The following is a 16752-nucleotide window of genomic DNA, read 5'->3' as shown; positions in this document are numbered from 1 at the left end:
GGGGAGAGTCTGTTCATTGCTGAAGCGAAGCAAGCAAATTCAACACACAGCTTCCAGGAGCTGTGGCTGTTTATTTATCTACTGATACTTCCCCCCCCCCCCCAATGTGAGCCCAAATTTCTGCTCCAGGCTTTCTCAACAAGGGTTTTGTGAATCCCTGGGGTTTCTTGACCGTCCTGGAAGTGTTTCCAAATGGGTGGGAGTTAATTAAAGGTCAGTACTAAAATCTTGACCCTGATCCAGAACTCAACCGGCAACCAGTGTAGCTATTGGAAGGAAGGTTGTATATGTGGCCTCCAAAGGGTCCTCATGAGGACCCTAGTGGCTTCATTTTGCGCCACCTGCAATATCTGGGTCAGGGTCAAGGGTAGCACCATGTTCTCTCCCACCCTCTCTTTTTTGAAATAAATAAATAAATAAATAATAATAATAATAATAATAATAATAATAATAATAATAATAATAATAATAATAATAATAATGTGTCCAAATATGGTTCTGCAACTGGTTGACTCCTCATGGGAGAGCATTCCTGAGCTGGGATGCAAAAGTTGAAACCGCTTGGCTTCCTTGTTTCTCTGTCAGCAGCAAGGGAACACAAAAGTAGAGTCCCAGCTGAGAAAACCTAAGAGAACGGGAGAAAGCCCGTGATGTTTCTGATTTGTTTGTGCAAATCAATTCCATTTGTCTCTCTTTTCACATTGCTTTCTGCTCCCTGCCACCAAACGTTCCCTGTAAAATATACACATTTTAAATGTTATTTGTGCATCAATAATTTTATGTATTCTATCTGTATAAATTGCCTCTATTTAGGTATAAATGCCATCTAAATTGCATGTAAAAGCTCCACGGCATCCACACAAGAATACAATTGAATCTGTGGAACTGGCAGCAAAATGCTGCAAAAAGGGACCCTCAGCAAAAATACAGTCATATTAAAAGAATCATAATAGAGAACAATTCCATTCTGAATTCATGCGTTCCGTTAAATGATCTCACAAGGAGATTGTGTGAACCCTGAAAGTCATATCTATAGCTAGTCTTCTTTAAGCGACGTTTAGAGAAGGGTCCTCAGCTTTTTCAAGCTGGCAGTTACCTTTGAAATTCTCTCACAAGGAGGAGATCACAACAAAATGGTTGCTGCCAGAGGCAGATCCAGCCATAAAATGTCAGGGAGCAATGTTATGTAGAACTGTGATAATAACTCTTCAGCATTTGAGGTCGAGGCTCTGAGAGACCACCTCTCTATCTGCACCCCCTTCCCAAAGATCACTCCGTTATTCAAATACCAACCTGTTAGTAGTCCCTGGCCTCAAGGAGGTAGGTCAGAGTTGGTACAGTTCCGCAGAGCCTGTAAGACGGAGCTCTTCTGCCAGGCTTTTGGTTGGGGCCAAAGTTAACATCTAATGAACATCTGGTTGCCATCTAATTAACATCTAGTTACCTACCACTCATCTGTCCATCTATCTATGCATCAATCCATCCCAAATCACCCTGAATTTTTGGAAGAATCCAACACCCACCATTCAACACCCACAATAGACATTATACGAATGTGCCATTGCTGGTTTGATCCGCCACTATTTATTTAAATTAATTTTTTAAGTGTAATTTTATCTATTGTAATTTGTATGTTATGTTTTGTTGTACACTGTCCTAAGCCAGCTCGCTGCGAGGGCAGTCTAAAAATCAACTAAACTCTGTTTCCCAGGATGCCTTTTAATTGGCAAAGCCTCCACCTCCCCCCCCCCCCGGGGCCTGACCCGCTTTAAAAAAAAACTTTGTGGGCACCATGAAAGGTTTGGGCAGGTCCCATGGTGACCCCAGACACTAAATTGGAGACCCCTGGCTTAATGTGTAAGACATAGATTGAGACAACCAGGATATGAATCCCCACTGAGCCATGAAGCTTGCTGGGTAACTTTGGGCCAATCGCTCTCTTTCAAAATGGAGCTGTTCTGCCAGGGTTGAGGCCAGATCATAGCAAATGCTCACATCCCCATGGCAAACAGCAACTGGAGACAGCCACTAACAGGAACCCCTCCCAAACCCTGATTAACCCCCATGGAGAGATGAATAACTGGAAGTTAAGAAAGGTCTGCTATTTTATTGCTATGTGGTTTTACCATTTACTTTAATCGATTTAAAACAGGGATGGGGAGGTATATAAACGAAACGTTTATTATTTCAGCCCAACCCAGGGTAGTTGTTGAGAGGCAATCAAAACATTATGTAACATGTTCTTACTTCGAAGGCCTACGATGAAAATGTTGTACATGGATGGATCGCAGATAACGGACCGCAGTAGAATTTCTTTAAACCGTCCCTGATTGCTATTTAAGAGAGCCCGCTTGGTGTAGTGGTTAGGAGCGCGGACTTCTAATCTGGAGAGCCAATTTGATTCCTTGCTCCTCCACAAGCAGCCAGGTGGGTGACCTTGGGCTTACCACAGCACTGATAAAGCTGTTCTGACCAAGCAGGAATATCAGGGCTCTCTCAGCCTCACCCACCTCACAGGGTGTCTGTTGTGGGGAGAGGAAAGGGAAGGCAACTGTAAGCCGCTTTGAGCCTCCTTTGGGTAGATAAAAGCATCATAGAAGAACCAACTCTTCTTCTACTTCAGTAATATCAGGGCTCTCTCAGCCTCACCTCCATCACATAGTGTCTGTTATGGGGAGAGGAAAGAGAAGGTGATGATTGTAAGCCACTTTAAGACTCCTTTGGGTAGAGAAAAGCATCATATAAGTACCAACTCTTCTTCTTCCTTTTAAAAAACTCTCATTCTGAATCCTTCCCTATTTCTTTCTCTCTCCTGGTTTGCAATGCTCCCTCCCCTCAGGCTCATCGAAGGGCAGAAAGGTTTGAAAGTGGAAAACAAAGCTTTCTTCTCCCGCTTGACTTTCTTCAACGTTTCGGAACAAGATTACGGGAATTACACCTGTGTTGCTTACAACCAGCTAGGGAACACTAATGCCAGCATCATTCTGTACGGTAAGTAGGGCATGTGGGAGCACCGTCTCAGCGGCAGGGGATCGTGGGGTGAGGGAGAGGGACAGGTCCGGGACCCTAACGAAGAAAGGCTTATTTGTGAGGAAAAGGTAAAATGGGATGCAGGCAAGAGGTGTGGTGGTCAAAGCCAGACAAGTGCTAAATCTCTGGTGCCCTTTCTTAGGGCCAAGCTATACAGGTGACACAAATCAGGTCAGGGGTCGGGCGGGGTCACATTTCTGGACCTGACTTTCAGACATAGGTGTTGTCAGGGGAACTAGCATTCTCATGTGCTCCATGACCCAATTCAGATCAGAACTGTATGCAAGAGAAAGGCTCCCCCCCATGCTGTTTTCCCAAGCCAAAACTGCAAGTGGGGGGCTGTTTGACCCCGCTGTGGGGCACCACTTGCTGCACTTACAAACTCCCCCACCTGAGTTATTTCACCCATATCATCTAGTTTGACCCTTGGAGTCTCTGCTGGGAAATGGGTAACCTCAGCTGACCACTCACCTGATGCTTCCAATGTTCTTAAGTAGGATGCCTCTTTTTGGCCCCTATTTTGTTCTACTGCTAAAGAAGGAGGGCTTGGTACACAGATCCCGGGATCCCAGCTTTCATGTTTAGAATTTTAGTATGTTCAGACATTGTCGGCGCTGGAGATGTTGGAACGCCCTGGAAAAGGAACAGCTTCCAGATGGGCAGAAAATCAGCTCAAATGTCACGTGTTGCTTCACCTCTGCATCTTCCATCACACTTTGCAACTGTGATGGGCAAAGGAACCCCCTGACCTGCTTCCTTCGGTTACATCCTCTCCTGAATTGACTTACGACAATCAACCAATGTGTTGGAAACCCCCTAAGAAATGTTGCTGATGGTATCCAACTCTTCTACCTTCTCTGGGCGTTCTTTGGAAATTTAACCAAAAACACAAATGTCAGGATTTGCCTTGACTTTTGCTTTCAGCAGAATTCTTAACAGGTCTGCACATGGCTTTCCTTTCCATGGTGCAAAGGCACCATTTGGTTGTCCGAGTAGCCCTGGATCCTTCCTCCTTGAACCATCCAAGATAGACCCATGTGATACCCTTCTTGCTGACTTTTCTTCTTCTGAAGTCAGTCATTTTTCTTTTCCTTCTAATTTCCGTAGAAAGTTTGCATACGTTGTTGTAAAGCACAAAACAGCTCTCCTGTTCTGAAAGAGGGACGTATTCCCTTTGATCCAGGACGTCCAAGGTCCTGCAGTGCAAAGGACTAGAAACTTCCTTTTTGTAAGAATGGATGCTCAGATTTTTCAGGAAGCTGGATTCCTGGGAAGTGGACATTTGAACTCAGAAAGTGACCCCACTCTTTCCGGGAAGAAGACATTAATACAGGGGCAATGAGAGATGTAGACAAAAAGTTACACCCAGGTACACCTGTGGCTTCAAACTGGTTCCCAAAGGCACTGCCTGAAATCCCGAGGCTTGCTTTGTTGCTACCTATCATGTCTGGTTTGGCCCTGTGAGAGATATGGAAGAGAAGCACATCGCAAGAACTACCTTATGAGATCACTCCAAGAGTCTGTCTAGTTCCGCATCCTGTTCCCCGACACTAACCAGCTAAGTGCTTCTAGGAAGCACCCCAAAAGAAGAGATGGCCTTCTGTCATTTGTCCAGAGTGTCTGGTATTCCGACAGGCACTTCCTTTGAGCATAGAGATTCTATTTAGCAGCATCGTGGCTAATAGCAATTTCCAGACCTATCCTCTCTATACCTTTGTCTCAGAACCCTCTCAGGAATAGGATCTCATGTACACCTCTGTGTGGAGGGTGACCCAAGGTTATTGCACCTAGGCCTGCCAAGTCCCTGCTAGGGTCAGAGGCTCCCCCAATACCAGGTCCTTTTGCTCACTGCTGCTCAGATTCTCTTTTTAATGCAGCCTCAAATACTTTCAGGAAGTTCTTACCCAAAGTGATAAAGAGTAACTCTAGGAATCACCAGCAACTCTATGGTTTTGCCATAGAATCTCTGATGATTCCTAGAGCTACCCGTTGTAACATCTAAGAAAGAGTTCTGTTAAATATGCAAGGCTGCATTTATTTTTCTAAAAAATTCTCCTACAGCACTACACCCCACTCCCACAACCCCCCCTCCCCGTTGCCTGGCAACTTTATTTGCATCTCAGATTGTGGAGACAAGACAACAGAGCTTTTCAGTGAATTACTGTGGTGGAGATATTGTTGTCCAGGATTGTTTTCATTTGTCCCACTGTCAATTGTTGTCTAACAATGGGGCAGAGAGTGGTGGGAGAAGCATGCATGATATGTACATACCACCTTCAGCTCAGGAGGAGGAGAATTGTTCCAGAAACAGCCTTTTGTAAACACTCAAGTGATAGCAGAATTCTTTGATGCAACTCTCACCCGTAGTGTAGAGCATTTCATTGAGTTTGGTGGGCTCAGAAAGAATTCTTGTCAAGTATTTGGAGTATACTTTTCTAAGCTTTGTCACTCACTCCTTTATTTTACCCATATGTCTTACCAAGCTCTCTTTCAGTCCTTGTGCTTGGCTGGACATTCTCTTTCTTTGGATTTCTTGCTCGCAAAGCTTAACTTGGAATGAATCTGGGAAGCTGAGGGATAGATAAACACAAGAAGGATCCTTCAGAAATCTTGAAAGGTCTGTGTGGGAGTTCTCAGCATGGGGTCATTCCCTGATTTCCAGCTGTGGACGTTTATCAGTAGGATTGCTCTACATGAACACATGAAGCTGCCTTATACTGAGTCAGACCTTTGATCCATCAAAGTTGGCATTGTCGACTCTGACTGGCAGTGTCTTTCCAAGGTCTCAAGGTCTTTCACATCACCTACTGCCTAATCCTTTTTTGTTAAAGATGCCAGGGATTGAACCTGGGACCTTCTGCATCCCAACCGGATGCTCTACCACTGAGGCATAGCCCCTCCTCAAATACCCAAATACCTCACATTAATTGAGGATGTGCAGAACCTTGTCTTACGTGTCAATACAGACCGGTATCCCCATACTTATGTGAGCCTGTGGCCAGTATTATATATTATTATTATATATAAGGTTTAAATTTTCAATACTTATAAAATTGATAAAAATACTGAAGACTCAGAGGACTTGTCACTGGTGAAAGAATCTCACTGAAAAGGATATTACCCGGATTCTATTTTGACAGAAGTCCTACAGAATAAAGAGATAAGGAAAACTACAAAAAAGGACACTTTTCTTTCTTTTATGAATATATTTATTTATTGTATTGCTATTGGATAGGTCTGTTTCTCTGTTTCCCTTAACTTCATTAGCTCAATCAGTAGCTTGTAGCTTCTTTTTAAATTGTATAGATTTTTCTTTTTGCAGTGGAGGAACCATCAAAATCGTTTTTTTCCGCGTACCTGGAATTGGGATGGCAACCCTATGTTTTTAAAATCCCTTGTTTCAGAACAATCACAGCTTCAGGAGGCATAGTGGTATACCCTTTGTAGCACTATAGCTTCACAGAAGTCTATGGAGCAGTTTTAATTCCAGGCACGACTCTTTAAGGGACCTGAGTGCTCCATTTGTGTTAAAGAGACCCTGAATTAGTAACCACAAGCTTTTGCATTTGAAGCTAAGCTTGCCATTGTCTCACCATCTTCTTCCCAGAAGGTCAACCTTTCAACCAGCTCTGCTCAATATCCATTCAAACCTGTAGAGAATTCTTCAGAAAACAATACACAAGATCTTTTAACATCCAGCCTGACAATGAGATTTGGAAAACATCCAAATATACCCATTGAATTATATCATAGAATTATAGAATCCTAGAGTTGGAAGGCCATCTCGTTCAGCCCCCTGCTCAATGCAGGATCATTTTGGATGGTCTTAAAAACATGAATGTCGAGTGGCTTCTGTTTTTAGATTTTATGTCAAACCAACATGGCTACCTAGAATCTGTGCCGTGTTGGGAGGGTGATACGGAAATTCAATTAATAACAATAATAATTATCATTATAATGCCATTGTCTCCTTCCTTGATCCCGCTATCTACTTCTCCATGGGCATTTTCCACTCGTGCCTCCTGCAAATATCGTGAGACATTCCCTCCTGAGATGCTGCCCTTGGGAGGGGCGGGCTGGAACGTAGGCGAGCAGCAGTGAAAACAGTCTCTTTCTATCCAAGCAAACAAACAAACCCCTCAAAGGCCACTCTTTGACATCCGCCACCCTGGAGTGCAAGCCCGTTAGGGGAGGCTTTTGAGAATAAACAACCCAAGCCGCTCGGCAATCACAGGTTTGCTTCCAAGTCGCATTTTCTATTACTGCAACATAAAATAAAAAATTGACTTTAGCAAAGGGAGGCGGGGAGAGCTCTGTAGCCTTATCAGGAAGCTATTTTCTCCACATGCCAGAGCTCTGATTAGAGTGATGGATCCATCTGACACCCCTCACAGCCAGGGACAGCTGTAATTGTCTGGCTTATTTGTCACGGCTCTCCGTGTTATGGCAGGCGGCGGCATTGCTTGACTTCGGAGCAAGTTGGGAGCTGAGGGGAAGTGCAGTGCCTTTAGCACCCCGTTTTCCTTGATTCCCCCCATTGCAGATTGATAGCAATGAATAGAATAGCTACTTGCCACTTCCCACCATGGCTGTGGGGTTGTGGCTCAGAGGTCAAGCCAAGCTCCTGCCTTTTCCATCCAGAAGGGCACCAGGTTTGATCCCAGGTGTCTCCAGTTCGAAGATCTCTTGTTGAAGGTGTAGGGAGAGAACCTTCTCTCCTGGAAAACCTCGAGAGCTGCTCCCATCAGAGATGACACAGTTGGACTGGATGGACCAATGGGTGGCAATTTCAAAGGTTCATAAGTGCAGTCTGGCACACGGAAGCTTGAATTTCATCTCACGGGGCCATTAAAAGGCCTACTGTCACATCTCTTGTTGTCCATGGTTCTGTAGTAACCAGAGGTGACCGTGAAGAGGCAGAAAGAGGGAAATATATAGGTAGGCATCCCATTTACCCAGCTGGTGTTGTGAATTACCAGTCCACAGTCCCAATTTCCTGCTCTTGAGGCACTGAAGAATGAGGACAAAATGGCCTCCACGCAGTGATGCTCTAGGAAAAGAACATGGGGAAGTCTGCTAGGAGTATCACCTGGAAGTGATTTCTCATCCTCCCCAAACTCTGCCTTTCAAACCCCTCCTCCCCCTCCAAAGCACCCAGAATTTGCCAAAGAAGCATTAGAATCATAGAATCATAGAATCATAGAATCATAGAGTTGGAAGGGGCCATACAGGCCATCTAGTCCAACCCCCTGCTCAACGCAGGATTAGCCCTAAGCATCCTAAAGCATCCAAGAAAAGTGTGTATCCAACCTTTGCTTGAAGACTTCCAGTGAGGGGGCGCTCACCACCTCCTTAGGCAGCCTATTCCACTGCTGAACGACTCTGACTGAGAAAAACTTTTTCCTGATATCTAGCCTATATCGTTGTACTTGAAGTTTAAACCCATTACTGCGTGTCCTTTCCTCTGCAGCCAGCAGAAACAGCATCCTGCCCTCCTCCAAGTGACAACCTTTCAAATATTTAAAGAGGGCTATCATGTCCCCTCTCAACCTCCTTTTCTCCAGGCTGAACATTCCCAAGTCCCTCAACCTATCTTCATAGGGCTTGGTCCCTTGGCCCCAGATCATCTTCTTCGCTCTCCTCTGTACCCTTTCAATTTTATCGATGTCCTTCTTGAAGTGAGGCCTCCAGAACTGCACACAGTACTCCAGGTGTGGTCTGACCATACAATGGGACTATGACATCTTGTGATTTTGATGTGATGCCTCTGTTGATACAGCCCAAAATGGCATTTGCCTTTTTTACCGCTGCATCACACTGCCTGCTCATGTTTAGTTTACAATCCACAAGTACCCCAAGGTCTCGTTCACACACAGTGCTACCTAGAAGCGTATCCCCCATCCAGTAGGCATGCTTTTCATTTTTCTGACCCAGATGCAGAACTTTACACTTATCTTTATTAAATTGCATCTTGTTCTCATTTGCCCATTTTTCCATTGTGTTCAGATCTCGTTGAACTCTGTCTCTATCTTCCGGAGTATTTGCCAGTCCTCCCAATTTGGTGTCATCTGCAAACTTGATGAGTAGTCCCTCCACCCCCTCATCTAGATCATTAATAAATATGTTAAAAAGTACCGGGCCGAGCACCGAACCCTGAGGTACCCCGCTACTCACCTCTCTCCAGTCTGATGAAACACCATTGACAACAACTCTTTGAGTGCGGTTCTCTAACCAATTCCCTATCCACCTAACGATCTGAAAATCCAGATTGCAGTCCTTCAACTTATCCATCAGAACATCATGGGGAACCTTGTCAAAAGCTTTACTAAAATCCAAGTAAATGACATCAACCAAATTTCCCCGATCCAGCAAACCTGTTACTTGGTCAAAAAAGGAAACTAGGTTGGTCTGGCAGGACCTGTTGGAGACAAATCCATGCTGACTTCCTTGGATCACCAAATTGTCCTCCAGATGTTTGCAGATCGCTCCCTTTAATATCTGCATTGGGAACCCAAGATATGGGCCACACAGAAGATGAGGCCAGGTAGCCTCTAAGCCCCTATTCCTAAGCAGGGAAGTACTTCAATTTGTACCAGGAGCTCCAGGGTGGCACTTCACAGTTTGCTAATGGGAGAGTGTGAAGTCTGAATCTCTTGATATGATGCAGCATATCTCTCACCCCCCCCCAAAAAAAATATGGCATGACTTTTTATTAAAATAAACAGGGAAATTTGGGACCGTTAAAGTCAATTGAAACAGCCACTCAGTTCTAAACAAGGATTTTTTTTTAAAGAATGAGAATACATTTCTCCTTTCATGTGAATTTTTCCAATATGACCCTTTTTGGATGTCTAAGATGGAGCCATTCCAATTGCTGCAGGAAAGATGCAAGGGCATACATTATTTAGAACAAAGAACAAGGAGGGGGGGGGAATGATTCATGGAACAGAAGACAAAAAAGCCTAACTGGAATTAACTAGGACCTGAAAGGCTGGATGTCTGTGCAAATTGTACAAGTTACAAAATTATATAAACATTTGTTGTACACAGCTTTTTAAAGATTCTTTAAGGTTAAAAAACAGACAAAGCCCATGGGCCATTACTGAAAAATTATCCCACGCACAATAAATGTTTATGCAATTGTGTAACTTGTCCAATTTGCACAGAGATCTAACCTTTCAGGTCCTAGCTAATTCCAGTTATGTAGTTAGGTTTTTTTTTTCCTGTTCCATACATTATTTAGACCCTATGCAATTATTTTCTGGGGACATGCAACATCTTCCAAATTTATTTATTTTTAATGAAAAGCTTTTTGAAGACGTGAGTTGGAGTGGAGGAACTGGAACAAGTGAGAGTGGCGGATAAACCTTTTCCCTGCAGTATTTCTGATCCGACTCACATCGGGGATATACATGAACATCACTCTCCCAAGAAGCTAAACCAAGGGTAGTCAAACTGCGGCCCTCCAGATGTCAGGGGCTGGCAGGGGCTCCTGGGAATTGTAGTCCATGGACATCTGGAGGGCCGCAGTTTGACTACCCCTGAGCTAAACGGACCAAATTAAAGCTATTGCACTTTGGACACATCAGGAGAAGACAAGGCAATAATGCCTGGGGGGAGTTGAAATGCAACAGGAAGTGAGGAAGACCCAGCGTGAGATGGATGGATACAATCAAGGAAGCCAGGAGGGCCTGAGCAAGTTCACAAGCCCTGAGCAAGGTTGCTAACAGTAGGATGTTTTGGAAGTCATTCATTCATAAGGTCACTGTAAATTGGAAGCAATCTTGCTTAGTACATACGTATGTTTCCCGTGGGTGTAGAAATAGCTAGGGTAAAGGGTTAAGCCAGGCTTTTACAACCAGGATTGCTGTGTTCCTTGACAGCCCTGGAAGAGATTCTAAATTGAGTTAATTTTTTAAAATTAGTTAAACGTTTATCGGATAATATGGGCATGTTGACCCACCAACCCCTCCCAAAATGGTCAACGATGGGCCTGGGGGGTGGGAAGGGGAAGGGCCCTTTGTGGCCATGTGCACAGCTCTGCTTCCCAACCACATTCTGCATGATCATTGCACTTCTGGGGTTTCTTGAAACCTGAAGAATGATTTGAGGGTTTCTCAGCGGTGTTAAGGTTGAGAAAGGCTGAGTTAAGCAAACATATAGATTCCTGCAGCTAACCTACATGTTGACAATGAAAAATAAAATTGTCAGGAAACTGCTACATGCACCTTGTTTGGTTTTCACATGCATTTTGTGTTTCTGGCCAACTTGCTGATGAAGTAACTGGACATATGCATGCTAAAAACACTAATAGCTGTGGGGTTTTTTTTAAAGGAGGGACAGGGGAACTGTGTGATCTGTGTTGCTAACATTGTTTTCCATGATTACAAGGGAGTGGAAAAGAAAATAAGCTCCACAAATAAAATCAGAGTCCAGTAGCACCTTTAAGACCAACAAAGATTTATTCAAGGTGTGAGCTTTCGAGTGCAAGCACTCGAAAGCTCACGCCTTGAATAAATCTTTGTTGGTCGTAAAGGTGCTACTGGACACTGATTTTATTGTGCTACTTCAGACCAACACGAGTACTTATTTGAAGCTCCACAAATGTAATTAAAGCACACTGCTTGTTTCAGAATCTAATCCTGAGGCCCTTGGCCTGTGATTCCTGTGAAATCTCTTCCGTCTCCCCTGCTGAAATCTCAAATGCCCCCCCCCCCCGATATCAGAGCAGCTTCTGTTGGCTTTAGGTTGCCTACCTCTGTTTGCATCACAGGTTAGATTGCGAGAAACGAGGTCCCTCATTCTTCCTTTGTTTCTGTACTGCTCAATTAATTTAAATTCCCGCTGACCTCGCCTCAGAGACTTGGGGCATAGAAGAGAAGTTCAAAAATAGAAAAGAGTATGAAACATCCTATTTGAAAATTAACCTGTACGATTTAAGGCAGGACAGGTGGCAGTGCATGCATACCAAAGCTCATTACCCACACAATACTTTGACCCAGAACCAGCTTTTTAAAAGAAATTACAGCTTGGGGCCATGGCTCAGTGGAAGAGCTTCTCCTCAGCATGCCAACAGGTTCAATCTCTGGTCAAAAAGAACCAGGCAATCAGTGAAGCGAAAGACCTTTGCCTGAGAACCTAGAGAGCTGCAGCAAGTTGGAACAGACAATATTGAACTGGATACCCCAAGGATCTATTCAGTAGAAGGCCGTCCCATGTGTTCATATACTATTGTCTTTGGGATACCACAGCAGGAAATGGGGGCATGGCATGAAGAACTCCATGAAGAATTCCATACTTTTCATCCAGTCCTTGATCTCATTAATGATGTATTATACCACCAGCCCATCAAACTGCATCTAGTGACTGATCCTCCCCAAAACCTGCTAGCAGTTCAAGGATCAAATGCTATTAAATAACTTTAAAAACAGAACAGTAGGTGAGAAGGACACCTGTGGGTTTCCACCTCCAGTATCCCAGCACCACAGATGCACCCAAATGTAAAGAGGTGATCTGGAAGTCATGTGGGCCGACTGACACACAGAAGAGGAAGAACCTTCGACACGGAGTCCACAAAAGCAAGCAAAGACCCCAATATGGTCCCCTGGTCATGTTGTGGTCCCTGCTGTTTTGTTTTGTTTTGAGAGGTGTTCTGGATTTGTCTTTGAAGGGGCAGCTGCATGAGGATAAATGTCATGGCAGCTACGACTTGATGGTGGGTACGGCTCTAAATTAAGGCCAAACTGTTTGTAATACAACAGCGGAGTGTCCACCTCCACCCTGGGATCTGCATCCATGTGTAATGCTGACTGATTAACTCTTGACAACATCTTTCCCATCACATGCATCCCAACGTTATAGCATGCAGCCTTGCAAAAAGGGTATCACCCAACTACGTTATCAAGGTCAACTTAGGTATGTTCATGACTTAGTTGGTTAATTCCTGGGGAGGGAAAACTGTGTTGGAGACAAGTTTGGAAATGCCAAAGGACACCGGGTCCATGTAGTCCAAATTTTACTCAAGACCAGTACAATGTCTTTGCACCACGTGACCATTAAAATATAGCCGTAGCATTGAAGATTCTTTGGCTTTGAGACAGTCTGATCTTGAGCTTCGGAAACTTTTAGAGTGGGGGTAGATGATCTGCTGCCGCTTCTTCTTTTTTGCTCCAGTTTTAAAAAGAAAGCACTCCACTGACTTTGGAAGATGTTAGTGCATTGGCAACCTGGAGCAGGGGACAATATATACCTGCTGGCCCATCAGGAGGCAAGCCAAGTCTCCGCTATGTTGATAACATCTCAAGGATTTGTCTTGGAATTGGCTGTTCTAGCAGATTGGGGAAGTGAGGATGGGCACACGTTATGCTCATGGCCTTCTCCTGCACTGCTGGCTCCAGCAGTCCTGTTGGTGCCTTGGTTGCTTGGGCAGAGAGATCTGGCCGCCTGGGCATTGGGTTGCCAGCTCCGTGTTGTAAAAAAAAAAAAAAAAGACATGGAGATTTGGGTTGGGGAGCCTGTGGAGGGCAGAGTTTGGGGTAGAATGCTGTAGAGTCCAGTAGAATGCTCTACAGTAGAATGCTGTAGAGTTTTATATAAGAAATATACATGCTGTACAGCAGTTCATTCCCAAAACAAGGCTGATTCGGGGACTTTTTTGCTGGATGGAATCAAATTGCACATGCCTAATCACCAGCAACATTGCCTGGGCATCCCTCCCGCGAGTGCCATCCATCCCCCACCAGTGGCAGGAAGGACCTGGCAATCCTAGGGGAGTCCCATTGTTCTATAGAACTCAGATGACCAGCTAGGGATGTGGGCCAGGCTTCCTAGTGGGACTGAACCTGGATTTTTTTTTAAAAACGCACACACAGAGCCCATGAAATGATATAGGATTTGGGCTCTCTACCGCTATTTCTCCTTTGTTTGCCCTCACGGAGAACGTTTTGTGAACATTCCTAACCTAAAGTCCTCCACAGTGTGAAAAGCACTGTGGATTAATCCTCGCCAAAGGCTGGCCACAGCTTGTTTGTTCCAAACTTCCCCCTGACTTAGATCCTGAGGATGTCATGTGATGGAAACCTGTGACCTGTGGGGAGCCTTAAAGGAGCCCAGCTCAGTTGTGAGTATTATGTGCATTCTGCTCACAAAAAGCATTGTCAAAGGATTAACTAGGAGTGCAGCAGCAGCCTCCTGCATTAAGGCAACCCTGAGACGGCCAGCCTCATTCTTCGCTCGCTTTGCCCTCCCACCTTTTGTCTGGCTGCATTGCCAGCTCTGCAGGACTTCACTTTGCTTCTGCATAGTGCCCTTAATCTAATGGGGAAACTAATTTTACAAGAGGTCTCCTGTGGAGAGCCAGAGTTCCTGGCCCCAGTGTTGTTAGGGGCAACCGCAGACTCCGTGCATTGACTGTGGGGCCATGTCATGCTAAAAATCAATGTGAAAGAGATTTGACAAGGTCGCCAAGGTGTCATTGCAGCACAGGTAACCTGGAGGTTTGCACAGAAAAGGAAAAAAAAAAACCCAAGAATCCCAGTTCCTTCATTAATCTTTATTGACAGAGCGGTTGTGGTTATCCATTGTGGATAACGCATTCCTCTGGTAGCAGGAAAATGCCGTCTTTGGAGCATAAAAGACAAATCCGATTGTAAAGTAGGCTCTGAGTCTGGTAGGCCCCACTTCAAAGGTTTCCTCTATCCTGAACTTTCTGGGTGGTCTTTAGCAGGGCATTACAGGGCTGGTTTATCCACGGAGCACATGTAGAACGTGCTACAGGCCTCACCCTTCCAGGGGCCCCACAAGATGTCTCTCCCCACGCACACGGATTAGGACCATAGTCTCTCCTCCCTCACCCTTTTCCTTCAAGGACACTCAGAGTGACACCCCACCACAATTGTGCTTCCTACTCTGCTCAGGCCCTGGGAATCCTTAAACCGGCTCTGGTGCTACGCGCCCCACAAATCCTTAAACCACTCCTGGGTTATTGGTTTCTTAGTTGAGTATAAGAACTATAACACGGCCCTTCCTTATAGTACTCCAAGGAGATACCAATGTCAAAACAGGCCCTGGTAGTTTCCCAAGGACCACCATGAATCCATTGCCCAAATTCAGTTCCTGAGAAGCCTATCACGGATTTCAGGATGAAAAGATAAGTAATAGGAAACCAGGGTCCCTCAAGGTCATGTGGCCATCCACGAGCAGCAACCCGCCCAACAGAAATGGATTCCCCTTTATAAGGTTTTTAAGGAGATGGTTTAAGAATATAATTTAATTAATATATTTCCACTTAAACCGTTTAATAACTGCTTATTGGTGAAAATGAATTACTTGCACGTGTCCTGCTGTTACCCACCCTGAGCTTAGTGGAAAGGGTGGGCTGTAAAATAATAATTTTATTAAAGACAGGAAATCACATGCCTTTCTGTTTGGCCTCTCTGTTGTTATTTTTTTAAGCCATTCCCTGCAGCTGCCGTGTGGCTGAGGGGAACCTGCATTAGGTCTGGGTAAGCCATACCCAACTCTTTAAGAATCCAAACATGTCATTTGACCTCCAGTTGCAATTAAACTGGTGCAAAGTGTAGTGGGGGGGGGGAATCACAATTTGCAGTGAGTTGGCAATTGGGGATGGAGTTCTTCACCTTTACTTCCCATTCTGAGACCTACCCTCCCTAATCGCTGCTTCCTAAAATGCAAGCTGAGTGAGGAAAGTGGCAGGGGGGAGGAGTAGGGGAAATTTCAGGGGACAGGCAACAGCAGCAGCAAAAAGGGCTCCAGAAAGGCACACACCCTGCTGCCCACCCACCTCCTTTCTGCCACATGACTAGCATGGCCCTGGATCAAACCGCCAATAATATCTATATCTCTACTGTGTTTTTATCTAATGTGACCCACCCGGAGCAGGGTGGGCTATCAACATACACTGAATAATTATAATTATTCTTATTCTTATAATAATAAATGTGGTGGTTATCAAATGGGGTGTTCTTCTCACTGGCCTTGCATGAGACAAGACAAGACGTTGATTGACAGCCATTTAGACCAGAGTAGCCATCAGTAATCAGAAATGTAGGACAACTTGATTCAAAATGTAAACTATCTAACATAGAGAGAGAGTTCGGAAACTAATTTTTTAAAAAATACAATGCAATGGTTATTAAAAGGCTTTAAAATTTCATCGGATTGCATGAGAGCACAGTTGGTCCAGCCACCAGGATCAGGTCATGATCCCACTCCTCTGTGAAGGGGGACTCTTTTGCAAGGCTGGTCTCGTGCCTCCAGGTTGGAGTCGTCATTTGCATCTTCCTTCCATGCTGCACTTTGCTTCACCTCCCGAAAACGTGGCCCGTTTTCTGACTCGCCCATCCCCTTCGAGGCCTGCCTTCTTCCATCCCATCTTCCTTCTGTTTTCCTTTGCACAGCACTGTGTTCACGGAGTGGTAAATTTATGGAACAATATTTTTATTTTTATCTTCACTTTTTTTCCCCTCTTCCATTGTCTCCTCCCCTGGTTTAGAAATAAGTGAGCCCACAAGCTCAACCTTGTTCCAAGGTCAGTATTGTGCTTGCTGTATGTCACATCCGCCTCCCTGAATTGCAGCCTCCCCACCACCCCTGTGTTCCACATTGCCTGTTTCCCTGCCCAATATGCATGGAGGACGGCCCCGTTTCCAGCGAGGCGACCGAGGAGAGCCCAGCTTCTGATTGGTCCACTAGATCTCCCCT

At 44.8% G+C, this 16752-nt stretch overlaps 1 protein-coding gene across 7 annotated transcripts in view; it reads left to right on the top strand.

Annotated features, from left to right (window-relative positions):
* The window catches only part of LOC143821347 (protein CEPU-1-like), a 761945-nt gene that overhangs the window by 730362 nt on the left and 14831 nt on the right, over positions 1–16752 (top strand). For 4 of the 7 annotated variants that reach the window (XM_077305210.1, XM_077305209.1, XM_077305207.1 and 1 more), the window contains exon 7: positions 2840–2991. In XM_077305210.1, coding sequence (XP_077161325.1) covers positions 2840–2991 — 152 coding nt within the window. Of the gene's footprint in view, positions 1–2839; positions 2992–16543; positions 16580–16752 lie in introns of all 7 variants that reach the window. The other 3 variants (XM_077305208.1, XM_077305204.1, XM_077305203.1) reach the window with 1 other exon arrangement.

Source organism: Paroedura picta, chromosome 12 (genome assembly GCF_049243985.1).
Source record: "Paroedura picta isolate Pp20150507F chromosome 12, Ppicta_v3.0, whole genome shotgun sequence".
Lineage (NCBI taxonomy): Eukaryota > Metazoa > Chordata > Lepidosauria > Squamata > Gekkonidae > Paroedura > Paroedura picta.
The sequence above is the reverse complement of the archived record's forward strand: the minus strand, read 5'-3'. Positions and strand labels throughout refer to the sequence as shown.